The 25,700-nt window shown below is 65.2% G+C and overlaps 5 protein-coding genes and 1 long non-coding RNA gene across 6 annotated transcripts; 2 read left to right on the top strand and 4 right to left on the bottom strand.

Moving 5' to 3' along the window:
• Positions 1–3,559: 3,559 nt before the first annotated feature.
• On the top strand, positions 3,560–7,784 carry TSPYL2 (TSPY like 2). The gene is given in 8 exon segments (XM_066984793.1): positions 3,560–3,791; positions 4,749–5,579; positions 5,682–5,759; positions 5,840–5,951; positions 6,056–6,137; positions 6,139–6,199; positions 7,133–7,388; positions 7,505–7,784. Coding segments are annotated over 8 exon segments (1,692 nt in total). The 5' UTR covers positions 3,560–3,683; the 3' UTR covers positions 7,669–7,784.
• Positions 7,785–9,799: 2,015 nt separating this feature from the next.
• Positions 9,800–13,397, bottom strand: LOC136787511 (N-alpha-acetyltransferase 10-like). Its single transcript, XM_066984819.1, is given in 9 exon segments — positions 9,800–10,037; positions 10,039–10,109; positions 10,249–10,333; positions 10,485–10,529; positions 10,625–10,740; positions 11,555–11,600; positions 11,722–11,780; positions 11,895–11,993; positions 13,110–13,397. Coding segments are annotated over 9 exon segments (690 nt in total). The 5' UTR covers positions 13,131–13,397; the 3' UTR covers positions 9,800–9,889.
• Positions 13,398–13,547: 150 nt separating this feature from the next.
• On the bottom strand, positions 13,548–17,377 carry HSD17B10 (hydroxysteroid 17-beta dehydrogenase 10). Its single transcript, XM_066984816.1, has 6 exons — positions 17,224–17,377; positions 16,958–17,122; positions 16,711–16,875; positions 15,759–15,887; positions 15,552–15,660; positions 13,548–14,808 (listed from the first exon to the last, which is right to left on the bottom strand). The coding sequence occupies exons 1-6, from the start codon at positions 17,245–17,247 to the stop codon at positions 14,618–14,620; spliced, it is 783 nt and encodes a 260-aa protein (XP_066840917.1). The 5' UTR covers positions 17,248–17,377; the 3' UTR covers positions 13,548–14,617.
• A 513-nt stretch (positions 17,378–17,890) lies between these two features.
• PFKFB1 (6-phosphofructo-2-kinase/fructose-2,6-biphosphatase 1) lies at positions 17,891–22,132 on the top strand. Its single transcript, XM_066984799.1, has 14 exons — positions 17,891–18,238; positions 18,576–18,701; positions 18,785–18,881; positions 18,985–19,051; positions 19,210–19,284; positions 19,436–19,492; positions 19,582–19,703; positions 19,782–19,989; positions 20,897–21,043; positions 21,132–21,236; positions 21,338–21,467; positions 21,582–21,644; positions 21,788–21,852; positions 22,032–22,132. The coding sequence occupies exons 1-14, from the start codon at positions 18,211–18,213 to the stop codon at positions 22,089–22,091; spliced, it is 1,350 nt and encodes a 449-aa protein (XP_066840900.1). The 5' UTR covers positions 17,891–18,210; the 3' UTR covers positions 22,092–22,132.
• LOC136787529 (uncharacterized) lies at positions 18,696–19,935 on the bottom strand. Its single transcript, XR_010826922.1, has 2 exons — positions 19,795–19,935; positions 18,696–19,466 (listed from the first exon to the last, which is right to left on the bottom strand). It is a non-coding gene; the product is annotated as an uncharacterized lncRNA (long non-coding RNA).
• Positions 22,133–22,144: 12 nt separating the features above from the next.
• Positions 22,145–24,280, bottom strand: LOC106029448 (non-structural maintenance of chromosomes element 3 homolog). Its single transcript, XM_066984813.1, has 11 exons — positions 24,201–24,280; positions 23,979–24,030; positions 23,785–23,886; positions 23,617–23,680; positions 23,383–23,462; positions 23,206–23,300; positions 23,003–23,082; positions 22,890–22,932; positions 22,755–22,817; positions 22,384–22,498; positions 22,145–22,260 (listed from the first exon to the last, which is right to left on the bottom strand). The coding sequence occupies exons 2-11, from the start codon at positions 24,018–24,020 to the stop codon at positions 22,198–22,200; spliced, it is 747 nt and encodes a 248-aa protein (XP_066840914.1). The 5' UTR covers positions 24,021–24,030; positions 24,201–24,280; the 3' UTR covers positions 22,145–22,197.
• Positions 24,281–25,700: the final 1,420 nt, after the last annotated feature.

The raw sequence follows: 25,700 nt of genomic DNA, 5'->3' as shown, positions 1-25,700 counted from the left end.
TACAAAGCGCCCCCCCCCCCCCCCCCCCCATGCACCCCAATGCGCCCCATATGGCCCAGGCTGGGGACCCCCAAGCCCCGCCCCCTCCGCACAAGCCCCGCCCCCTCCCGCACAAGCCCCGCCCCCTCCTCCATAACCCCGCCCCCTCCGCCCGCGCAGCGCTGCCCTAGCCCCGCCCCCTTCACCCACGCCCCGCCCCCTTCACCCACGCCCCGCCCCCTCCGCCCGCGCAGCGCTGCCCAAGCCCCGCCCCCTTCACCCACGCCCCGCCCCCTCCGCCCGCGCAGCGCTGCCCAAGCCCCGCCCCCTTCCCCCACGCCCCGCCCCCTCCCCCCCGGCCACGCCCCCCGCCCCCGCCCCCGCCCGCCATGGCCCGGCCGCCCGCCTCCGCCCCGGCGCCCCCCCGCCCGCCCCTTGGCCGGACTCCCGGCATGCCCCGCGCCGGGGGGCCCTCCCCAACCGGCCCCCCCCGGCCCCCCCCCCCCCCCGGCCCGGCCCCCCCCCCCCGCCCGCCGCAGCCCCCCCCCGGGGGCCTGGCTCCCGCCCGAGCCCGAGCCCCCCCCCCGAGGCCTGGGTCCCGGGGGGGGCCTGGGTCCCGGGGGGGGGGGCCTTGGGTGCCGGGGGGGGGCCCCGAGCCCCCCGCGCCCCCCCCGGGGGTCCCGCCGGGTGCTGTTCGCCGACGCCCTGGGGCTGCCCCTCGCCCGCCTCCGGCAGTACCAGCCCTGGCCCCCCCGGGGGGCGGGGGGGGGGGGGGGGGGGGGGTGGGTGGGGGGGGGGCGGCGAGGGGGGGAGGGGCCGGGGGGGACCCGCGGGGGGGCAGCCCCCGGGGAGCTGGATGAGGCTGGGGCCGGGCAGGTAAGGGCCCCCCCAAAATTTAAGGGGGGGGGGGCACTGGGGCGTTTGGGTGCTGTCCAGTGACCCCCCCCCCCTGTGTCCCCCCCCCCCCAAAAAAAAAGGCCGCAGGAGGCAGAGGAGGAGCAGCCCCCACCCCCTGCTGCAGCGTGGGTAAGTATTGCCCCCCCCCCGCCTCATTTTGGGGGCCGACTCCCCCAGTTTGGGGTTTCGAGCCCCCCCCCCATTTTGGGGGTCTGACCCCCATTTGGGGGATTCAACCCCCAATCTGGGGGTCCGACCCCCCATTTTGGGGTTCCAGCCCCCCCATTTTGGGGCTCCAACTCCCCCAATTTGGGGCTTGGACCCCCCAGTTTGGGGTTCCAACCCCCCATTTTGGGGCTCCAACTCCCCCAATTTGGGGCTTGGACCCCCCAATTTGGGGTTCCAGCCCCCATTTTGGGGCTCCAACTCCCCCAATTTGGGGCTTGGACCCCCCCATTTTGGGGTTCCAGCCCCCATTTTGGGGCTCCAACTCCCCCAATTTGAGGCTTGGACCCCCCCAATTTGGGGTTCCAACCCCCCCATTTTGGGGCTCCAACTCCCCCAATTTGGGGCTTGGACCCCCCAGTTTGGGGTTCCAACCCCCCATTTTGGGGCTCCAACTCCCCCAATTTGGGGCTTGGACCCCCCCATTTTGGGGTTCCAGCCCCCCATTTTGGGGCTCCAACTCCCCCAATTTGAGGCTTGGACCCCCCAATTTGGGGTTCCAACCCCCCCATTTTGGGGCTCCAACTCCCCCAATTTGGGGCTTGGACCCCCCAGTTTGGGGTTCCAACCCCCCATTTTGGGGCTCCAACTCCCCCAATTTGGGGCTTGGACCCCCCAATTTGGGGTTCCAGCCCCCATTTTGGGGCTCCAACCCCCCAATTTGGGGCTTGGACCCCCCATTTTGGGGTTCCAACCCCCCCATTTTGCCCCCCCCCATTTCCCACCCCCCCTTCCCTCCCCAGACCCTGACCCCGAACCGACGCCGCTGCCGCCCCCCGGAAGCGGACCAGGCACAGGTGAGCGCCCCCCCCAATCAAAACAGGACCCCCTCAAACCTTTTGGGGCCCCCCCCAAACTTTTGGGGGCCCCCTGCCCCCCCCCCCCCCCCCCCTTTCCGCAGGGTGCCGAGGAGGAGGCCGTGGCGCGGGAGCTGGAGCAGCTCTACCTCTCCCACCTGCGGCGGCTGCGGGGGGGCCGGCGGGAGGCGACGACGCGGGGCCCCCCCCGGCAACCTGCCCCCCCCGCCCCCGAGCGGGGGCCCCAACACCTCGCTGGCAGCCGAGATGGCGAGGCGTTACGAGGGGGGCGGCGGCGGCGGCGGGCCGCCGCAGCCCCCCGAGCTGCGGGGCATGGGGGGGCCGCTCGCGGGGGCTTTGGTGGTGCCGGCGAGGCCCCCCCCGGGCCGGGGGGGGGGCGCTGGGGGGCGCTGAGGCGCTGCGGGGTGGTGCTGGCCTTGGCCGTGCTGGTGCCGGTGGCGTGCGGCGACGGGGGGGCCGACGGCCGCCTTGGCCTTGGGGATCTACCTGGCCTTGGCCTGGTTGACGTGAGGGGGGAGGGCCCCCCCCGAATTGTCACGAGGTCCCCAAGTGGCGGGCGACCCCCCCCCAAAAAAGGGTCATTATTGGGGGGGGGGCAGCATGGGACGCCCCCCCATCACCGCATGGCCGTGGCATGGGACAACCCCGGATCTCTCACGACCCCCCCCCCTGCTGGGGACACCCCGAATTGGGAGACGGGGCCGTGACACCCCCAAATCCATCACCTGGGGGGGGGGGGGCGGCTCCACCATTTTGTGCCCCCCCACCCCCCCCCCCCCCCCCCCATCACCGCCATTTTGTGGCCCCGGTCTCGGGGCGCCCCTGTACCGCCTGGTGTAGATACAGCCGTGGAAACGCGCTCGCCCTGATTCCTTGCGGGGTTGGGAGCGGGGGGGGAATATAATTATTTTTTTTTGGGGGGGGGGGATGGCTGGGCTCCCCCTCCCCATTTTCAGCCCCCCCCCACCCCCTCCCGGTTTCTCTCTGTCGCAGCCGCTTCCTGCCCCGGGGAAGGTCCCCTGCAAAGGTCACGGACTGACAAACATGGGGGGGGGGGCGGTTTTATAACGCGGGGGGGGGCTGAAAATCGGTGTCGTGTAGGGGGGGGCTCTGCCGGATGGGGGGGGGCACCTGGGGAGGGAAATGGGGGGGGGTGGGGGAACAACTTGGGGGTCCTCGGAGCCTTGAAGGGGAACTGAGGGGGGTCCTCAAACGCTTGAGGGAAAATGGGGGGGGGGGGCACAAATATGAAGGGGGGGCTCAGGCCTGTGCGTTGAATGGGGGGGGGGCTCCCAGACTGAGGCAGGGGGCGTTGGCGGCCGCTCCAACTCACCGCGATGCAGCCCAACGGGGGTCCCGCAACACGCGGGGGGGGAACCGGGCCGGAAGGAGCGCCCCGGCCCCCTGGATTTAATTTGGGGGGGGTCCCGGCCCTTCATCCCCCCCCCCCCCCCCCCCGGCGCGGCGCAGCCCCGGGAGAGCGCGGCCCCACGTCCGCCCCCGCCGGCGGCTCGGCCGCGACTGACGTGCTCACGTCACCGCGCCGCCCTCGCGCCGGCCGCACGTGCCCGCCGCCGCAGCGCGCGTGCGCGCCGAGCCCCCTCCCCTCCCCTGAGCCCGCCAGAGGGCCACGTGACCCGGCGAGGCCACGCCCCTCGCGGGCGGAAGTAGCCGCGCAGGGCGGCGGCGGGGCGGGGGCGGTGCGGGCGCTCTCACGGCCGCCGGAGCCCGCCGGGCCCTGGAGCCGCCCCCGCCCCCGCCGCCATGAGCGGGGCCGGGGGGAGCGGCCGCCGCTGCCGTCGTCACCCCCCGCCAAGCTCCGCCGCTTGGATCCGTCCGCCGGGCCGGGCCGGGAGGCGTCACCCCCTGCCGGTAGGCCGCGGTGAGAGGGGGCGGCGCGCATGCGCCGTGAGGCGGCGGGGGAGGGGGCCTGGATACGGCTGGGGGGGGGGCTGGAAACTGCCATGGGGGGACCGGGGGGCCTGGAAACCGCCAGGGGATGAATGGGGGGGTACTGGGAACCGCCAGAGGGGGACTGGGGGGGCCTGGAAACTGCCCTGGGGTGAATGGGGGCTGGAAACAGCCGGGGGATGAATGGGGGGCCTGGAATCCGCCCTGGGGTGAATGGGGAGGCCTGGAAACCACCAGGGGATGAATGGGGGGCTGGAAACCACCATGGGGGGACTGGGAGGCCTGGAAACCGCCATGGGATGAATGGGGGGGCCTGGAAACCACCAGGGGATGAATGGGGGGCCTGGAAACCGCCATAGGGGGACTTGGGGGGGCCTGGAAACTGCCAGGGGATGAATGGGGGGCCTGGGAACCGCCAGAGGGGGACTGGGGGGCCTGGAAACTGCCCTGGGGTGAATGGGGGGGCTGGAAACAGCCAGGGGATGAATGGGGGGCCTGGAATCCGCCCTGGGGTGAATGGGGGGGCCTGGAAACCACCAGGCGATGAATGGGGGGCTGGAAACCGCCATGGGGGGACTGGGAGGCCTGGAAACCGCCATGGGATGAATGGGGGGCCTGGAAACCGCCATAGGGGGACTTGGGGGGGTCTGGGAACCGCCCTGGGGTGAATGGGGGGCTGGAAACCGCCATAGGGGGACTTGGGGGGCCTGGAAACCGCCCTGGGGTGAATGGGGGGGCTGGAAACCGCCCTGGGGTGAATGGGGGCTGGAAACCGCCATAGGGGGACTTGGGGGGGCCTGGAGACCGCCCTGGGGTGAATGGGGGGCCTGGAAACCGCCAGGGGATGAATGGGGGGGCCTGGAAACCACCCTCGGGGTTCTCTGGGGTCCTTGAAGCTGCCATTTGTCCCCATCCTAGGGAGCCCGGAGGCCCCACGGAGCCCCGCGAGCGCCGGCACGCCGGATGGGAGCCCGGAGAGCGCGCCGCCTGGCCCCTCGGAGAGGGGAAGGGGGGCTGGAGGCCGCTGGTTGGTGTGGGAGGGGGCCGGACGCCGCCGCTGGGAGACGCTCGGAGCGAAGCCCGAAGGGGAAAAGGAGGCTGGGGGCCAAGGGGGCTGGAGACCGCCAACGGCGGCTGCTGGGAGCAAAGCACGAGTGGGAAAAGGAGGCTGAGGCCCAAGGGGGCCTGGAGGCCGCCGCCGGCAGCTGCTGGGAGCAAAGCACAAGTGGAAAAGGGAGGCCGGAGGCCAAGGGGGGCCTGGAGGCCACCAACGGCGGCGGCTCAGAGCAACACCCAAGCGGAAAAGGGAGGCCGGAGCCCAAAGCGGGCCTCGAGACCACCACCGGCAGCCGCCTGGCGCGAGGCGGGAGCGCGAACGGAGGCCTGGAGACCGCCGCCGAGCCTGAGGGGAGCCCGGAACCCGGCGCCGCGCTCAAGGGAGGCCCGGAGCCCGCCGCCGCTGGCTGCCCGGAGCGCACCGGCGAGGCCAAGGGGCAGAAGAGGCCGAGCCCGGAGGAGTGCGCGGTGATCTCGCTGGGCGAAGACGAGGACGAGGAAGAGGAGGCGGACGAAGGGCCGGGCCGCTACCTGGCGGCCCTGGAGGCCGTGCAGCTGGAGCTGGAGGCCGTGGAGGAGGAGGCGGCGCGCGCCTTCCGCCGCCTGCGCGCCAAATTCGGGCTGCGCCGCCGGCCCCACCTGCAGCGCCGCAACCACCTCATCCAGCACATCCCGGGCTTCTGGGTCACGGCCGTATCCTTTTTTTTTTTTTTGGGGGGGGGGGGGTGTTAATTTTTGGGGGGGGGGGAGGACACAACCTCACCCCCCCCAGCTTCCCTTAACGCCGGCCTCCAGTTCCTGAACCACCCCCAACTCTCGGCCATGATCAGCGACCGCGACGAGGACGCGCTGAGCTACATGACCAGCCTGCAGGTACCTCGCGGGGGGGGGGGGGGATTTTGGGGCCCCCCCCCGCAGCAGGGGGGGGGGGTGACGCTTCGCGGGTCCCCCAGGTGGAAGAATTCGGCCCGGCCCGGCCCGGCTGCAGGATCAGGTTTTTCTTCGCCGGCAACCCCTACTTCCAGAACCGCGTCGTGGCCAAGGAGTTCGTGCGCGGCCCCTCCGGTGGGTGAGCTCTGGGGGTGCTTGGGGGGGGGGGGGGGGGGGCATTTTATGGGGTTTGGGGGGTCTTTAGTGACCCCCCCCATCCCGCTCGCCCCCCCCCGCAGGTCACCTGGTGTCCCACTCGACCCCGATCCGGTGGTGGCAGGGGCAGGACCCCCGGTGCCGGCCCCCCAAGGGTCCCCCCTCCCCGCAGCTTCTTCGCCTGGTTCGGGGACCACAGCTTCCCCGCGGGGGATCGCGTGGCCGAGGTGAGCCCCAGTACGCTCCCAGTGCCTCCCAGTGCCTCCCAGTACAGCGCTGGTACGCCCCCAAGCGCATCCCAGTACAGCCAGTACGCCCTCAAGCGCATCCCAGTAGTCCCGGTGCTTCCCTCGCCGCTCCCAGCGCCCCCAGCACCTCCCCGTGCCTCCCAGCACCTCCCAGTATCCCCTCAAGACCCCCCCCAGTGCGCCCAGTACGCTCCCAGCACTTCCCCGTGCTTCCCAGAGCATCCCAGTATCTCCCAGTGGTCCCCAGTACCCTTTGGAGCATACCTAAGGGCTTCTCCCAGCACCCTCCCCATACTCCACAATTCCTTCAAAGGCATCCCAGTACTCCCAGTACTCTTCTCGCTCCACCCCAGTACCAGTTCTGACTCATCCCAGTGCTCCCAGTGCCCTCCTAGAGCATCCCAGTATGTCCCAGTGCTCTCTATGGGGTCCTTTCCGTACCTAACCCCCCCAGCACCCCCCAGTATCCCTTTGAGGACATCCCAGTGCCCCCAGCACCCCTCCCAGTGCCCCCAGTACCCCTCCCAGTGCTCCCAGTACCCTCCCAGTATGTCCCAGTGTTCTCCAGTCCCCTCTCAAACCCCTCTATGGGCTCTTTTCCATACCTAAACCCCCCTCAGAGCCCCCCAGTGCCCCCCAGTACCCCTCCCAGTGCCCCCAGTACACCCCCAGTGCCCCCAGTACCCCTCCCAGTGCTCCCAGTACCCTCCCAGTATGTCCCAGTGTTCTCCAGTCCCCTCTCAAACCCCTCTATGGGCTCTTTTCCATACCCAAACTCCCCTCAGAGCCCCCCAGTGTCCCCTTGAGGACCTCCCAGTGCCGCCAGTACCCCTCCCAGTGCCCCCAGTACACCCCCAGTGCTCCCAGTACCCCTCCCAGTATCCCCCTGACCCCCCATGTCCCCCCCCCCAGATCATCAAGGAGGAGCTGTGGCCGAACCCGCTGCCGTTCTACCTGCTGGGGGAGGGCGCTGAGGGCCCCCGAAAGGTCAGCCCTTGGGGGGTTGGGGGGGCACGGGAGAAGAAATTTGGAGGCAGGGGGGGCAGATTTTGGGGGACGGGACCCCCAACACCGTGCCCCCCCCAACCCCACAGCGAGAGTGGGGAGGACAGCGTGGTGATCGTGGACGACGACGAGGAGGTGCAGGAGATCCTCGACGACGGGGATGGTAAGAGACCCCCCCCCACCCAGACCCCCCCCCCCCGGGGGGGCCCCCACCCCTCCTGACCCCCACCCCAAAAAAGGGGGCTTCTGACCGTGCCCCCCCCCCCCCCATTTTTCCAGGCAGTGGGGTGGAAGAGGTCGTGGCTGAGCAGCCCCAGGACGGACGGACGGACCCCAAGGGGGCAGAGATTGAATTCGGGGGGGTCCAACCCCCCCCAAATATTGTGGGTAAAAAGCCCCCCCCCCCCCAAAAAAACACATCTCAGGGTGTTTGGCAGCCTTGAACCCCCCCCCCAAACCCCCAGTCGGAGGGGGGACCTCAGTACCCCCTTCTGAAGACCCCCCCCCGATATTTTTCCCCTCCCCGCAGAGATTTTTTTAGGGAGGCTTCAACGATTTTTGTACATTTTGCAGCAGAAAATTTAAAAATTCCTTTTTTTTTTATTTTTAAAAGCTTAAATACTATAATAAAGCAAAAAGTTTTACAAAAACGGTGTCCCCCTGCCGCCCCTCCCCTTCCCAACGACCCCCTCAGTGATGGTTTGGGGGGGAGGAGGAGTATTTTTATTTTATTATAACTGTATTTTGGGGCAGTTTCACTTTTTTGAGCCATTCCTACCTGGGGGGGGGGGGGGGGGGGGGGGCCATGATGATGAGGTCGCGGCACCTGGGGGGGAACAGAGTGAAGTCCCCCCTAAAACCCTGACGGTGGGGGCAAACCCAGCCCCCCCACTACCACTGACCCCTTGTTGCCCTTCAGCCCCCCAAATGCCTAAGACCCCCCCCCCCAAACGCCCCCCAATACCAAAGACCCCCCAAACACCCCCCAATGCCAAAGACCCCCCCCAAAAGCCCCCCAAATCCCATTTCCCCCTCCCCATCCCCCCCAACTTCACCAAGGCCCCCCAAAACCTGGTGCCGTTGCCCCCCAGCAGCCCCCTCCCCCCAGAAAACTATTACCACCCCCCCATTACCCCCCAACTCCTCATTACCGCCCCCCCGCCCCAAACCCCCCCAATACCGGGTCCCCCCTTCCCAAACCCCTCTTTAACCCCCCCCACCTCAGACCCCAGGGCTCCCCCCCCCCCCCCCGGTCCTGGTTGCCCCCCCCACCTCCAGGCCCAGCTCCGGAGCCCCCGCCGCCGCCTGCAGTTCCTCCAAGCACGGCCGCCGGAAGTAGAAATGCGCCACTTCCGCTTCCGGCGGCCCAAGGCCACCGCCTTCGGGCTGGGCCGCCGCCGCCAATCAGCGAATGGGGTTGGGTGAAGCCACGCCCCCCAGCCGACGTGGCCACGCCCCGACGCCGCCCGCAGCCTTGGCCAATCAGCGACTGGGGGCGTGGTCACGAAGCCACGCCCCTTCCCCTCCCTCACTGGTCCCAAGGGGCGGGGGCGCCCCAAAACCCCCTCAGCCCCCGAAAGTTGCCCCAAATCCCCATAAACCTCCCCAAAGTCGCCCCCAAAACACCCTAAGCTTCCCCAAAGTCACCCCAGACCCCCTCCAAATCGCCCCAAGCCCCCCCAAATCCCCCCAACTCCCCCAAAATCACCCCAGCCCTCCAAAATCACCCCAAAACACCCTTAAAACCCCCAAAGTCACCCCAAACCGACCCTAAATCCCCCTTAAACCCTCCAGTTGTGCCAAACCCCCCCCCAAACCCCCCCAAAATTGCCCTAACCGCCCCCAAAGTTGCCCTAACACCCCCTGAAGCCCCTAAACCTCTCCTAGGTCACCCCAAAACCCCCCTAATCTCCCCCAAAGTCACCCCAACTCCCCCAAAGTCACCCCAAAATGTCCCTAAACCCCTCCCATTGCCCCAAGCTCAGCTAAAGCCACCCCACAACACCCCTAAAACGCCCAAACCTGCCCCAAAGTCCCCCTAACCCCCCCAAAACCACCCCAAAGTCCCCATAAAGCCCCCAAAGCCACCCCAAAGTCCCCCAAAACCCCCTCAACTCCCTTAAATTCACCCCAAAACGCCCCTAAACCCCTCCAATTGCCCCAACCTCACACAAAGCCATCCCACAACACCCCTAAAACCCCCCAAAACCACTCCAAAGTCCCGCTAAACTCCCCCAAACCCCCCCCCCAAAGTCCCCCAAAGCCCCCTCAACTCCCCTAAATTCACCCCAAAATGCCCTTAAACTCCTCCAACTGCCCCAACCTCACCCAAAGCCACCCCACAACACCCCTAAAACCCCCCAAAACCACCCCAGTCCCCCTAAACCCCCCCAAACCCACCCCAAAGTCCCCCTAAACCCACCCCAAAATGCCCCTAAACCCCTCCAACTGCCCCAACCTCACCCAAAGCCACCCCACAACACCCCTAAACTCCCCCAAAACCACCCCAAATTCCCCCCAAACCCCCCAAATGTTGCCCACAACCTCCCCCCCACCTCCACAACAAACAAAAGCTGGAAAGGGAAAGGTTTATTCCGCCCCCACCCCAAAAAAAAAATGGGGTGGGTAGGGGTCCCCCGCAGCCCCCCAAATTTTTGGGGGGCCCTACGAGGCGGAGTCGGAGGCCTCGGAGCTGTCCTTGACGTCGGTGCTCTCGGTGGCCTCGCTCACCTCGCTCACGTCCTTGCTGTCGGCCCCGCTGTCCTCCGGGGGCGCCCCGGGGGCTGGGGGCCCCCGCTTCCGCAGCCCTCGCCCCCCGGGGGCGCTCGCCGGGGCCGGGGGCTGCGGGGCGGCCCCGCTCTTTCTGCTCCACTTGTTTCCGGAGCTGCGAAGATGAAAAAAAAAAGGGGGGAAAAATAAAAAAAAATGAGGTTTTGGGAAAACTGGGGGGAAACTGTACCCCATGTGCCCCCCCCAGCAGGTTTGGGGGCTGGAGAATTTTTTGGGGGGGGGGGGGGTCCAACCTCGTCTGCCATCTGGGTGAGGTCCCGCTTCATGGCGTAGGCGTCCTCGCCGTCCGCGTAGTATTTGGGTTCCACCTCGCTGATCCTGGGGGGGGCAGCAGCACAGGGGGGTTATTTTGGGGCTGCCTGTGCCCCCCCCCCCCAGCTTTCAGCCCAGCCACGGGCTCCCCTCACCCCCGAAAGCCCCCCAAAACACCCATTTGTTCATCACCCCCCTAATTAAAACCAGCACTCACTGGAAGTTGAGGGTGTTGGAGTAGAGGTGCAAAGCTGCCCGGTTGCTGCCAGCAAAATAAATAAAAAAAACAAAAATGGGGGAAAAAACGTGATTTAGGAGCCCCCCTGGATCGCAAACGGGGTTTTGGGGGGCGCCCACCTCTTGCGCACGTGCAGGGAGACGTATTTGGCGTTGAAGTTCTCGATCATGGCCCGTGACGCCTGGTCCATCAGCTTCTGCGCCAGCCCCAGGCGCCGGTGGGAGCGCTTCACCGCCTTTTGGGGGGGGGGGGGGGACGGGACACGAGGGGTGTAGGGCACCCCGAAAGCGCCTCGGGACCCCCCCCCCATAGCCTGCCGCCGCCATCAGAACCCCCCAAAACCGCGTAGGTGTCATTGAAACAACCCTAAAGATAGGTGGGATCAAACAGTCCCCCAGGTGCACTTCGGAGCTGGCCAAAACCCCACAATATCCCCCCCAAAACCCCACAATATCCCCCCCAAAACCCCCAAAATACCCCCCCCAAACCCCCCAAAATACCCCCCAAAAAAGCCGCTATACCCCCCCAACCTGCCCCGATATCCCAAATCCCCCAATACAGCCCCCAAAACCCCGCAATATCCCCCCCAAAAGCCAATATATTCCCCCCAACCCCCCCAGTATCCCCAAAACCCCCACAATATCCCCCCTATATCCCCCAACCCCCCCATATCCCCCCAAAACCCCACAATATCCCCCCAAAAAAACACTACTATCGTCCCTAAACCCCCAATATCCCGAAAACAACCACTATACTCCCCCCAAACCCCACAATATCCCCAGAATACCCCCAAAAAAGACCCCGTATCCCAAAAACACCCAAAATATCCCCCCAAAACCCCCCTGTATCCCCCAAAACTGCATTATGTCCCCCCCAAAACACACTGTCCCCCCCCAAAACCCTGTATCCCCCCAAAAACCCCTATATCCCCCCCAAAAAACCTATATCCCCCCCAAAACCCAGTCAGCCTCCTTTGCCCCCCCCAGCACCCCCAAATTTCCCATATATTCCCCCTTCCCCCCCCCCAAAAAAACCCCAACCCCCCTTACGAGGGACGTGATGTGCCCGTGAGGAACGTCATCGGGGTCTTCCTCCCTACAAAACACCGGGATGAGACGCGGGGGGACCCTAAATCCTCTCGGCACCCCTTATTTTATCACCGCACCCCAAAATAAAGGGGGGGGGGCGGGACGGGGGCCCCCCGCGCCGCACTCACATCTTCGCCAGGACGTAGCCGACGATTTTCCCGTTCTCGTCCTCGGCGATGTACGAAAGCTGCATAAAAACACAAAAAAAGGGGGAAAAAAGGGTTTTAGGATCGAGCCTCGGCCTCGGGGGTGCGGGTGCCCCCTGGAGCACCCATGGGTGCTGGGGGGCAGGGGGCGGTACCTGGGGCCAGGAGAGGCCGTGGTAGAAGTAGTATTTCATCTGGTAGTTCTCGGGCAGGCACAGCAGGTTGCAGTGCTGCATGTTCATCAGGTCCTCGGGCTGCGGGGACGGGGGCGGCTCAGACCCCAAAACGGGCCGGGGGGGGGGGGGACGGGACCCCGAAACGGCCTCGGAGCCGCCCCATGGCGTGTACGGGACGCTGAGGGGGGTCTCGGGTCCCCAAGTGCCTTGCGGGATCCCAGTGTCCCCCGTCAAGACGCCAAATCCGTGCTCAGAGCCCTCCCAGGACCCCAATATCTGCCCCCAGGACCCCAATATCCACCCCCAGGACCCCAATATCCGCCCTGAGAGCCCTCCCACGACCCCTAACCCCCCCCCCCCCACTATCCCAATAACCCCCTCCCAATATCCCAATCCCCCTGCGCCAGGACCCCAATTCCCTTTGAGAACCCCAATCCCCCCTCCAGAACCCCAATATCCCCCTCCCAGCACCCCAATCCTTGCCTTCAGGACCCCAATATCCCCCTCAGAGCCTTCCCAGGGCCCCAAATTCCCCCTTCAGGACCCCAATTCTCTTCCAGGATCCCAATCTCCCTCCCAGGACCCCAATTCTCTCCCTCAGAGCCCTCTCAGGACCCCAATTCCCTTCCAGGACCCCAATATTCCTCTCCAAGAACCCCAAACCCCCTCAATGCCCCCCAGAACCCCAATACCCCCGCTCCAGGACCCCAATGTCCCCCTCAGAGCCCTCCCAAGACCCAAATTCCCCTCCCAGGACCCCAATGTCGCCCTCAGAGCCATTCGAAGGCCCCAGTTCCTCTCCAGGACCCCAATATTCCCCTCCCAGGACCCCAAGCTCCCCCTCCAGGACCCCAAATGCCCCCCAGCACCCCAAACGTCCCCAGAGCCCTCACAGGCCCCCAATCCCCCTCAGACCCCCCCCCCCCCCAGCACCTCAAACCCCCCTCAGGACCCTTCCAAGACCCCAATTCCCCTCCAGGACTCCACTATTCTCCTCCCAGGACCCCAAAACCCCCGTCCGGCACGCCCAAACACCCCCAGCACCTCAAATGTGCCCCCAGAGCCCCCCAGCACCTCAAAGCCTCCTCAGAGCCCCCCCCCCCCAGGCCCCTTTAACCCCCCCAGGCCCCTTTAACGCTCCCCCGGTGCTCCACACCCCCTGCCCGGTTCCCCCCGGCTCCCCCGGCCGCCCACCCGCGCGTTGCGGATGTTCATGGTCGCGGCCGCCCCGGCGGCTCCGCCGCCGCTCTCCCTCTCCCTCGCCTCAGGCGCCGCTTCCGGCGGAAGGACGCGCCGCGACCAATCGGCGCTCGGAGCGGCTCGGCGAGCCCCCGCCCTCTCGCTTGTGAATTGTGATTGGCTTCGCCTCCTGCCCCGCGCTGTACTGACAGCCTCGCTAACCAATCAGCGAGCGGGATGAAGACTAACCCCGCCCTCCCCGCCCCTTTTGCTGTTAGCCAATCAGGGGCGGTCCAAGCAGCAGCGAGACGGCCCCACCGCGTGCCTGGCGGCGACCAATCAGAACCGCAGCTCCCGCTAGGGGCGTGCCCCGCCCACCGCCACCCCCTTACCCAATCGCGCCCGGGGGCAGAGGGGATTGGCGTGCGCGCGAACCAATAGGGAACGAGAGGAGGCGGGGCAGACACGCTTTATTACTGGGGGGCGGCCGGGCCATGTCCCTATGGGGGGGGGGGGGGGGATTTTGGGGTGCCCTTGGTCTGGGGGTACCCCGGGGGCCCCGTTTCTTGGGGTGCCCCCAGGATGTCTATACCCCCGGGGGGCCCATTTTGGGGGGGGGCCCATTCCATGGATGCCCCCAGGGGGCCCCATTTTGGGGTATCCCCATTTTGGGGTGCCCCCCAGGGGACCCCTTTTTGGGGTGTCGCCGGTGTCCCTAGACCCCCAGGGGGTCCCCGTTTTGGGGTCCCCTCTATTGTGTCCACACTCCTTGGGGTCTCCAGTTTTGGGGTGTCCCTGGTCCCCGTGTACCCCCAGGGGACATCATTCTGGGGTGTCCCCCTTTTGGGGTAACCCCATTCTGGGGTGTCCCCTTTTGGGGTGACCCCCTTCTGTCTGTCCCCCAGGGGGCCCCCATTTCGGGCTGTCCCCAGACCCTGTGTACCCCCAGAAGTCCCCGTTTTGGGGTGACCCCAATTCTGGGGGTACCCCCAGCGGGGTGTCCCCAGTTTTTGGGGTGTCCCTGGTGTGTCGGTACCCCCAGGGGACCCCCGTTTTGGGGTGTAACCGTTTTGGGGTGTCCCCATTCCGGCTGTACCCCCAAGGGGTCCCCTTTTTGGGGTGTCCCCAGCCTGTGCATACCCCCAAGAGGGGTCCCCAATTTTTGGGGTGCCCCTAGTGTGTCCGTACCCCCAGGGGGCCCCATTTCGGGGCGGCCCCTGTCCCTGTGTACCCCCAAGAGACCCCATTTTGGGGCATCCCCTGTCCCTGTGTACCCCATTTTGGGTGCCCCCATCCCACCTATACCCCCAAGGGGGTCCCCAATTTCGGGGGTGACCCCAGTGGGTCCCCCCGTTTTGGGTCGCCCCCAGTGCGTTCAAACCCCCAAGGCTCGTCCCCACACTTTTGGGGTTTCCCCGGTCTCCGCTTACCCCCAATTTTTCGGGGATGGTTCCCCAGTTTTTAAGGGGGGGGTCCCCCAATTTTTCGGGGCGTCCTCGGGGCCGTGCCCCCCCCCCCCTGCTTCAGGGCTGCATGCGCAGGGCCCCGTCCAGCCTCACCACCTCGCCGTTGACCATCGGGTTCTCGGCCAGCGCCTGCACCAGGTGGGCGAACTCCCCGGGGTGCCCCAGGCGGGACGGGAACGGCACCTGCTGCCCCAAAAAGCTCCGCACCCGCTCGGGCAAACCGGCCAGCAGCGGGGTGGAGAACAACCCTAAAAGGGCCGGAAAAAAAAAAAAGAAAAAAAAAAAAGGGGGGGTGAGTCGGTTACCCTACAATTTTTCCACCCCCCAAAAAAGAAGGGGGGAAGCGTTTGCCCTACAATTCCTCCCACCCCAAAAAAAAAGATGTGAAGCATTTACCCTACAACTTTTTCCACCCCCCGAAAAAAGAGGGTGAAGCGTTTGCCCCTCTACCTTTTCCACCCCAAAAAAGAGGGGGTGAAGCATTTGCCCTACAACTTTTTCCAACCCCAAAAAAAGGGGGTGAAGCGTTTGCCCCTCGACTTTTCCCACCCCAAAAAAGAGGGGGTTGAATTGTTTGCCCTACAACCTTTTCCCACCCCCAAAAAAAGGGGGTGAGTCGCTTGCCCCACACCTTTTCCACCCCAAAATAAAGGGGGTTGAATTGTTTGCCCTATAACTTTTTCCACCCCTAAAAAAAGGGGGCTTAAGTGTTTGCCCCACAACTTTTCGACACTCAAAAAAAATGGAGTGAAGTGTCTGCCCCTCAACCTTTTCCACCCCAAAAAAGAGGGGGTGAAGCATCTGCCCTACAACTTCTCCCACCCCAAAAAAAAAGATGCGAAGCATTTCCCCTATAACTTCTTCCACCCCCCAAAAAAAAAGGGGAGGTAAAGCATTTCCTCGCACCTTTACACCCCTCAAAAAAAAAAGGGGAGGTCAAATCGCTCGCCCTCCACCTTTTCCCACCCCATAAAATCCCCCGACCCCGTACCCGGGGCGATGGTGACCACGCGGATCCCCAGGGGCGCGAGGTCCCGGGCGATGGGCAGCGTCATGGCCACGATGCCGCCCTTGGAGGCCGAGTAGGCCGCCTGCCCCACCTGCGGGGGAGAAAAAGGGACGATTACGGGGCGTCCCGCCCCCCCACCCCCTAATCTGGGCCCCCCCCCCCGCCCCAATCCCCGGCGGCCCCGCTCGCCTGCCCCTCGAAGGCGGCCACGCTGGCCGTGTTCACCACCAGGCCCCGGTGGCCGTCGGCGTCGGGGGGGTTCTGGCTCATCAGGCGGGCGCTGAGGCGCGTCACGTTGAAGGTCCCGACCAGGTTAACCTGCAGGACGAGCCGGTGGCGGAGACGTGGGCGGCGTCCCGACCCCATAACCAGCCCGAGGAGCGCCCCACGAGCACCCCAAGGACACCCCCATGCCCACAAGCACCCCACTGACCCCATCCCCGACCCCACGAGCACCCCATTGACCCCATTCCCAACCCCACAACCACCCCGTTGACTCCATCCTGACCCACAACCATCCTGAGGACACCCCCACAACCACCCTGTTGACCCTATCCCCAACCCCAAAACCACCCCAAGGACACCCCCATGACCACAACCACCCCGAGGACACCCCCATGCCCTCAACCACCCCATTGACTCTATCCTCAACCCCGCAACCACCCCGAGGACACCCCCATACCCACAACCACCCCACTGACCCCATCCCCGACCCCACAACCACCCCATTAACCCCATCCCCGACCCCACAACCATCCTAAGAACACCCCCATGACCACAACCACCCCGTTGACCCCATCCCCGACCCCACAACCACCCCATTAACCCCATCCCCGACCCCACAACCACCTCATTGACCCCATCCCCGACCCCACAACCACCCCATTAGCCCCATCCCCAACCCCACAACCACCCCAAGGACACCCCCATGCCCACAACCACCCCATTGACCCCATCCCCAACCCCACAACCACCCCAAGGACACCTCCATGCCCACAACCACCCCATTGACCCCATCTCTGACCCCACACCCACCCCGAGGACGCCCCCACGCCCACCCCCACCCCGCTGACCCCACCCCCGCCCCTCCGGCTGCCCCCCGCGAGCACCCCGCCGCCCGCCCCCCGCCGCCCAGGCTCACGTTGACGACGCGCTGGAAGTCCTCCAGCTCGTGCACCTTGTCCTTCTTGGCGTTGTAGGTCTTCACGGCGATGCCCACCCCGGCGCAGTTCACCGCCAGCTCCAGCCTCCCGAACGTCTTCTTGGCCACCTCCAGGGCGGCCTCCACCTCCTTGGCGGACGTCACCTGCGGGGACAGCGTCGCTGGGACCCCCCCCCTGCCACAAGGCCACCCGGTGCCCTCGCCGTCGCCCCGTCCCCGTGCTCACGTCGGCGGGGGCGAAGGCGCAGCTGCCCCCCAGCTCCGCCGCCAGCTCGGCCCCCTTCGAGCTGGGGAGGTCGAGGAGGACGACGCGGGCCCCTTGCTGCACCAGGCGCTCCGCCGTGGCTCGGCCCAAGCCCGAGGAGCCGCCGGTCACCAGCGCCACCAGGCCCTGGAGGGGACGGGAAGGGGGTCACGGGGGGTGGGGGGGGGTGAAAGGGGCCGGGCCGGGCCCCCAAAACCCGGCCGCGGGGCCTCGCTGCTCCCCGGCACCTTCACGCTGCGCAGCGCCGCCATCGTGGGGTAAAGGCCAAGGGGGGCGGGGGGGGGGAGCCGAAGGGAGCCGAAGGGGAACGAACGGAGGAGCCGAACGGAGCCGAACGGAGCCGAACGGGAACGAACGGAGCCGAAGGGGAACGAAGGGAGCCGAAGGGAGCCGAGCGGAGGAACCGAAGGGAGCCGAAAGGGAACGAACGGAAACGAAAGGAGCCGAGTGGAGCCGAACGGAAACGAAGGGAGCCGAACGGGAACGAACGGAGCCGAAGGGAGGCGGGAGGGGGCGAGCGGTGGTGGGCGGAGCCGGCCGGAGCTGAGCGCTGATAGGCGGAGCCGAAGGGCGGCGGGAGGAGCCGAGCGGCGATTGGCGGAGCCCGAATGGAGCCGAAGGAACCCGAAGGGAGCCGAGCGGCGATGGCCGGAGCCGAGCGAGCCCGAACGGAGCCGAACGAACCCGAACGGGGCCGAACGAACCCGAGCGGAGCCGAGCGGCTGCAGGGGACGGGGTCGGGTCCCCGGGGGGGTGGGAGAGGCGCCCCCCCGGAGGGGGCGGGGGGGGGAAAACCCCCTGGATTTGCATTTGGGACCCCCAAAGTGGGGACACGGGGGGGGACCCCCGTGGGGCTGGGGGGGCGGGGGGACAGCAGGGTTGGGGGGCAGCCCCCCAGGAGATGAGGACCCCAAGAGACTCGGGATAGGGCCCCCCCGGGGAGGAGGGGGGGGGCGGCAGATGTGGGCCCCCCCCCCCCCAAAATGGGGATCAGGACCCCCAGGATGAGCACCAGGAGCAGCAGCAGCACCCCTCCGGGGACAGGATGGGGAGCCCCGGGGACGAGGTGCCAGCACCCCGGGGGGGGGGTGGGGGGGGGCCGGGCCCCCCCCCGGCTCGTCCCAGCTGCTGTCCGTGCCCGGCCGGCGGCCAGGGTGTAGCGTTACCTCCGACCTTCCCCGGGGCCACCGGCGGGCCGCCCCCCCGGGGCCACCATGGAGGAGAAATCGGCCAAAATCCCCGGTACGGGACGAGGGGGGGGGGTGTTTGTTTAAGGGAGGGGGGTGTTTGTTCAAGGGGGGGGGGGCGTTTGCTTAAAGAGGGGGGGGGGGGGACACGAGGCCGCGGGGACACTGACCGGCGGCGAGGACAGAGGGCAGAGAGCCATGGCGGTGGCACCGGCGGGCCAGCTGACGCAGAACCCCCTGCAAAAAGTCTGGGTCCCCCTCAGCTCCCACCGCTTGCGGCGGCGGGGATGTGAGTTTGGGGGGGGGGGCAGGGGGACGATCTGGGGGGGCTGGGGGGGGTGCTGATACGATGCGCCCCCCCTAAACCTTGTCCCCCCCCCCCTGTTTTTCAGCCACCGTACCCCAATTCACCAACTGCCCCACCATGGTGATCCTGGTGGGGCTGCCGGCCCGCGGCAAGACCTACATCTCCCGCAAGCTCACCCGCTACCTCAACTGGATCGGCACCCCGACACGGGGCGAGTATTCTTTTTATTGGGGGGGGGGACACACAATTTGGGGGTGCCCCCTAACCGTCCGTCCCCCCCCCCCAAACCCGCAGTGTTTAACGTGGGGCAGTACCGGCGCGAGGCGGTGCAGAGCTACAAGAGCTACGAGTTCTTCCGCCACGACAACGAGGAGGCCATGCACATCCGCAGGTATGGGGGGGGGGGGAATAAATAAGGGGGGGGGGAGAGGGAAATTTGAGGAGGGGGGGGCCACCAGCTGGTGCCCCCCGTCCTACAAAAATCCCCTCCCCAGGCAGTGCGCGCTGGCCGCCCTCCAGGACGTCCGCACCTACCTGAGCTCCGAAGAGGGGCAGGTGGCGGTAAGACGACCCCAAAATGGGGCAAATTAACCCCCCTGGGGGGGCAAATTAACCCCCTGGGGGGGGAAATTAACCCCTGGGGGGGGAAATTAACCCCCCGGGGGACAAATTAACCCCCCCGGTGTTTAATAACCCCCCCGGCTGCGACCCAACCCCAGGTTTTTGATGCCACCAACACCACGCGGGAGCGCCGTGCCCTCATCCTGCAGTTCGCGAGAGAGAACGGCTACAAGGTGCTGGGAGTAATTTGGGGGGGGGAGGTCATAATGTGGGGGGGGGTGGGGGCTCTGAGGATTTGGGGGGGGCTTGCGGCACTGCCTGGGGGGGCTCACAGCTTTGGGGGGGGGGCACTGGCACCATGGGGACGTCCCCTTTCCCCTCCAGGTCCTGTTCGTCGAGTCCATTTGCGACGACCCTGCCATCATCGAGGAGAACATCAAGGTGAGGCGCTCCCCGTCCCACGCCCCAAAAAAGCGCGCCCCCCACCCCAAAAATAACCGCCCCTCCCCCCCACACACACACCCCCCCAGCAAGTGAAGCTGAGCAGCCCCGACTACAAGGGCTGCGCCCCCGAGGAGGTGGTGGCCGACTTCCTGCAGCGCATCGAGTGCTACAAAGCCACCTACGAGCCGCTGGACGAGCAGCTGGACAGGTGACGCCGTGCTTCGCGCCCCCCCCACCCCAAAACCGAATCATTTGGGGACCCCCCCGCTAACGTCGGGGCGCGCAGCGGGCTGTCTTACATCAAGATCTTCGACGTGGGCGTGCGGTACCTGGCGAACCGGGTGCAGGGCCACGTGCAGAGCCGCACGGTGTACTACCTGATGAACACGCACGTCACGCCGCGCGCCATCTACCTGAGCCGCCACGGCGAGAGCCAGCTCAACCTGCGGGGCCGCATCGGCGGCGACGCCGGGCTCTCCCCCCGCGGGCGCCAGGTGGGCGGGGCCTGGGGGAAGCCACGCCCACGAAGGGGCGGGGCCAGGGGAAGGACACGCCCCCACCCCACCCCGCTGCGGGGTGATACAGGAGGGCTGTGGGCGGAGGGCTTGGGGAAGGGAGGGGCGGGGCTAAGGGGGGTGGCCACGCCCCCTGAAAGAGCCCAAATATGGAGGGAAAGGGGGCGGGGCTAAAGGAGCAGGCCACGCCCCTCCGTACCCCAAATATGGAGGTGGAAGGGGTGGGGCTAAGGGACCCCCCCCCAGGATCCCAAGTAGGGAGGTAGAGGGTTGGCCACGCCCCCCTCCTGGAGCTGCCCCAAATATGGAGATGAGGGGTGGGGCTAAGGGAGGCCACGCCCCCAATAGCCCATATAAGGGGATGGGCAACAGGGTGGGGTGAGGAAGCCACACCCCCAGGAGCGACCTTACTGGGGTATCAATGAAGGGGTGGGGCTAAGTGAGGCCACGCCCCCAGGAACCGCCCTCAGCAGGTGTGAAGGGGCGGAGCTAGGTGAGGCCACGCCCTTAGGCATCAGGTCATGTGCAAAGGGGCGGGGCTAAGGGAGGCCACACCCCCATGAGCCACCCCCATTGAGGGATATGGTTAAGGGGCGGGGCTAAGGGAGGCCACACCCCCATGAGCCACCCCCATTGAGGGATATGGTTAAGGGGCGGGGCTAAGGGAGGCCACACCCCCATGAGCCACTCATTGGGGGATATGGTTAAGGGGCGGGGCTAAAGGAGACCACGCCCCCCACATAACAACACACCTGCATGGACAAAGGGGCGGAGCCAAGGACCCAGCCCCCAACCCCATCCTTTCCCACAAGCCAAGGGGGTGGGACTGAGGACAGGGCCCCGCCCCCTCGTGGGCGTGGCCTCACGTGGCCCCGCCCCCTCCCAGTACGCCCAGGCCCTGGCCGAGTTCATCCGGAGCCAGAGCATCCGGGAGCTGAAGGTGTGGACCAGCCACATGAAGCGCACCATCGAGACGGCCGAGGCGCTGGGGGTGCCCTACGAGCAGTGGAAGGCGCTCAACGAGATCGACGCGGTCAGCGCCACCCCCTGAACCCCAAAACCTCCCCCCCCGAACCCAAAACCTCCCCCCCGAACCCCGAATGTAACGCCCCCCCCAACAGGGGGTCTGCGAGGAGATGACCTACGAGGAGATCCAGGAGCGCTACCCCGAGGAGTTTGCCCTGCGCGACCAGGACAAGTACCGCTACCGCTACCCGAAAGGCGAGGTGACGACGAGGGGCAGGGCACGGCGACGATAACAACGGGGGGGGGGGGGTGTGACAGGGTTGGGGCCCTCCCCCCCTCAGCGCCCCGTCCCCTCCCCCAGTCCTACGAGGACCTGGTGCAGCGCCTGGAGCCGGTCATCATGGAGCTGGAGCGGCAGGAGAACGTGCTGGTCATCTGCCACCAAGCCGTCATGCGCTGCCTGCTGGCCTATTTCCTGGACAAAAGCGCCGGTGAGGCCGTGGGGACACTTTGGGGACAAGTTGGGGACACCTGGGGGACACTTTCAGAGCCCCCTCCCCCCCAGATTTTCATTCCCCCCCCTGATTTTCATCCCCCCACCCCAGAGGAGCTGCCCTACCTCCGGTGCCCCCTGCACACCGTGCTGAAGCTGACCCCTGTGGCTTACGGTGAGTGGGGACACCCCCCGTGTCCCCACCCCGTGTCCCCAGGGAGGGGACAGCACCCTGGGGGTGTCCCCCCCCCACCCAAAGGGCAGCCGCAGCTGTAACATCGTCCCTTCTGTGTCCCCCCCCCCCCCCCATTAAATCAGGGTGCGAAGTGGAATCCATCTTCCTCAACGTGGAGGCGGTCAACACCCACCGCGAGAAGCCCCAGGTGAGGGAGGGGAGAATTTGGGGGATTAATTACTGCCCCCCCCCCCGCAGCAGGGGGGATGCAGGGCTTGCTAACAGCCCCCACCCCCCCCCCAGCGGGGAGACGTTTTGGGATGAAAAAGTCAGATTTTGGGGTGAGCAGAGCCCCCCCCCACAAACACAAAACCCTTTGTGCCACAGAACGTCGACGTCAGCCGCCCCCCGGCCGAAGCCCTGATCACTGTCCCTGAGCACTACTGAGCCGCCCCCCCCCACTAATTAAAGCTTGCCTTAACGAAGAACCGAGCCCGGCGTGTATTGGGGGGGCCGCTGCACCCCCAAAATACGCTTTTATTTAAGGGGAGGTTCAGAGGCTGGCTGTGGCCTCGTTGTATTGACTCGTCCAGAAGCTGGGTTCCTTTTGTTGGATCTGGAGAGAAAACGCAACAAAAAATAAGGGGGGGGGGGGGGACACAAGTTGTGCCCTGCCCCCCCCAAAATAAAGCAAGAAAAAAAAAAGAAAACAAATAGGAAACCCCCCCAAAATCCTCACCTTTGCCACAAATTTCAGCATGTCCTTCTTGGAGGTCTCCTTGGCGGCCCGCGGCCCCCACTGGAAACTGAACTCGGGGGGGTCCGTCAGGGGGATGGGGGTGATCTCCAGGTACCTGCAGGGAGTGGGGAGGGGGGGGGGTGTGAACCCCGTGTTTTGGGGGGGCCCCCCCAGGGGTGTCCAGCACGCCCTGGCCCTGTGACACCCCCTCAAGTCACCGGGCGTGGGGGCGGCGGCGATTTCTCTCTGCGGTGCGGTATAAACGGCCCGGCTGGCACTAGCGCCGCGGCTGCTCTGTGCGCACCGGGGTGTTGTCCCCTTCCCCCCCCCCCCCAAAAAAAAAAACCACCCCCCACCCGCCTCGCACTCACTTCTGCCGCACAAACTCCTCCGTCACCAGCTTCTTGACGTCCCCAAACACCTCGTGCTTCTCCCTGGGGGTGGCGGGGGGGGATTAACGGGGTGTGGAAGCAACAAAACCCGTTCCCCCCCCCTCAATGACCTACCCTGGCTGCACCCGGAGCCGGCGGAGAAATTCCCATACAGCACCTAGAAAGGAGAATGTTGGGGGGGGGGGCAAGGAGAAATTGGGGTCCGGGGGGGGCACCAAATGTCTTACTGTCTTTGGCCGAGTTGCCCTTCATGAAGATGAAGCTCAGGATGATGGTGAGGAGGCCCAGCTTGGCTGTCTGGTTGTCCCTGCGGCGGGGAGAGACGCGTCACCCACCTGAAGAGGGCACCTGGGGGCTCTGTCCCCTTCCCCCCCCCCAAAAAAAAAAAAACACCCAGGGGACGCCAGCGCCCTCATCACCAGCCCCTCACCGCTTCAGGTTCTCCCCCTCGACGCGCGGCAGGTTGCTGGTGAGGATGTAGACGTGGTGTTTGGTGTCGATCTCCACCAGCTGCAGCCCAAACACCTGTAGGAGACAAAGATTTAATCCAGTGGGGGGGGGGGATCCCAAACCCAAACCCCCCAGCTCCACGAGACCCCCCCCATACCTCCTGCAGGGTCCTGCCCGCCTGGTTGACGATCTCGGAGTAGACGTCTTTGTATTCCCTGATGACTTTTTTCAGGATGTCTGCAGGGAACAGGGGGGATGCTGAGATGCTGAGACCCCCCCCCCCCCCCCCCCCATACACCCAGTGAGGTTTTCGGAGAGATCCAACCCCAAAAAGTTTGGGAAAGGACCAGAGCAACCCCAGAAACTTTGAGAAGAGCTCCCCTAAACTCACCGACTCTCTTGATGGGGATCTTCTTCTGGTCCTTCACTAGCAGGAACTGAACTAGCTCACTCACCTACACGGTGAGGAAGGGGAAATAACCAAAAAAATATATATATAAAGTAACAAAATGCAGAAAGGTCCAGCTGTAGCACTACAGGACGGGGATCGTCCCCTCACCTTCCGATTCACTTCATCCCGGGAGCGCCTCTGCAGGTTCCTCTGCACCTGGCTGTGCGTCTGCGTCTGGCTCAGGCTAACATCGTCGTCGCCATCGTCCCCCTGCGGCACAAAACCAGGAACTGGCTGCCGCAAAGCCGGCCTACGACAACCCCCAGCGAAGCAAGGGAGGAGATCAGGGTTCATCTCCTCACCTGGCTGAAGGCCGGCCCTTTGCTGCGCTTCCTCTGGGACATCTCCCGGGTTCTGAGGGGAGGGCAGAGCCGGACGGGCTCAAGCTGCTACCGGCCGGTCCCCATCGCCCCCCTCCCCGTTCTCGCCCCTCTCCCAGCCCCGAATCCCCCAGCGCGGGGCCCCCAGGAGCCGTTAGAGCGGCCCCGAGGCCCCGCTGCCGGCCGCGGCCGCTCCGCCATTACCCGCTCCCGTCACGGGCCACCGCCTCCTCCCCCCCCGCCCAGTGCGCATGCGCGCAGGCTGCGCGCCCGCCCCGCCCCCTTATTGGCCCTTCCCTCTCCGCCCCGCCATTCCCCATTGGCCGCTCCTCTCCGCCCATCCCCGCCTCCGGCTGCGATTGGGCGAGAGGCGCCGGCCACGCCCACCCTCTCCCTCCGCCCGCCGCGTGCCGGCAGCGCGGCCTCGCGCCCCCTCCCGTCGGGTTTGGAAAAAGGGCGGGAAGCGCCTTTTACCTCAGGGGGGGAGAAAATGGCGGCCAACGGTCGCTCCTTCTCCCCCGTGTCCCTTCAAGTGTGAAAATAAAACACAAAAAAAAAACACACAAAAAAGCACAAAAAAGGCCCAAAGTGGCTGACTTTACCCCCATCCCCTCCTTTATAAAGGTATTAAAGTGCCTGATCACTGCCAAGCCCCTTACCTTAGGCTGAGGGGAAGGCACCATAATGGTGGCTGAGGCAGTGACAAACAATTATTATCGTAGAATCATAAAGGTTAAACTCAAAATACGCTAACGTAGTATATATGTTAGCATATTGCATATTGCTAACATATATAAGCTATATATATATATATATATATATAAAATATGCGCTATAAGACTCAGCTCTAGCCACAAAATTGAGGCTGAAGAAGGAACGTGGTATCCAAAGTAGAACTTAATTAAATTAGCTGATTTTGAAAAAGAAAAGCAAAGCTGCTGAAGTGGTAAATGATGACAGAGCATGCACAAAATGGAAAGGAGAAAAGTACAAGGTGAAGAAGAGCCTTCATCAGAAAGACCCCAAAGTGTGACCACCAGGAGGGCATTGCTCATGCGAAAGTAGGAGGGGCAATATGATAATTAATTCTGATAAACCATTAACGTAAATCCTGCCCTTTCTTGCAAAATTACCTGAATATGCATATTACCGAACCATAAATAAGTACTCATTGTCTTGCTTAGGTGTACATGTTTGGTGGAATTACCCCCCCACATACACAGGGCTGTTTATAAAGAATACCTGCTTTATAATTCTCCAAAACGAGTCTTGGAAAGTTTTATTGCTTTTTGTGTTTAGCTGAGGGAGCCTGGAGGTGAGGGCAGGATTGTCCCTTCGCCATTTTGAGGTGTTGATGATGAGGAGAGGTTGATGGCGGCGATATCTGGAGCAAAACCCGCTTAGGAGTGTGAGAAATATCCACGATAATTTCCTCCAGGCAGGTTCTCTGGTGAAGGATATATATTTATTTCCAAGCAGGAGTGCACCTATTCTATTCTTTCTTTGTAAACAAATGTAACATTTTTTTGCAAAAACACACACACAAAAAAAACTCTCTTACGGGAGTTGGGTGCTACCTTAGTTCCCCATCGGCAAGGCGCCATTTTGTGTCCCAGTCAGGGCGCCATGTTGGTTCCCAGTCAAGGACCCACTGGGATCATGACTATTAATAGATAAAATTCCCCTTTCCAGCCTCTTTTTTTG

Source organism: Anser cygnoides, chromosome 29 (genome assembly GCF_040182565.1).
Source record: "Anser cygnoides isolate HZ-2024a breed goose chromosome 29, Taihu_goose_T2T_genome, whole genome shotgun sequence".
In the NCBI taxonomy this organism is placed as follows: Eukaryota; Metazoa; Chordata; class Aves; order Anseriformes; family Anatidae; genus Anser; species Anser cygnoides.
This window is presented reverse-complemented; position numbering and strand designations above follow the sequence as displayed.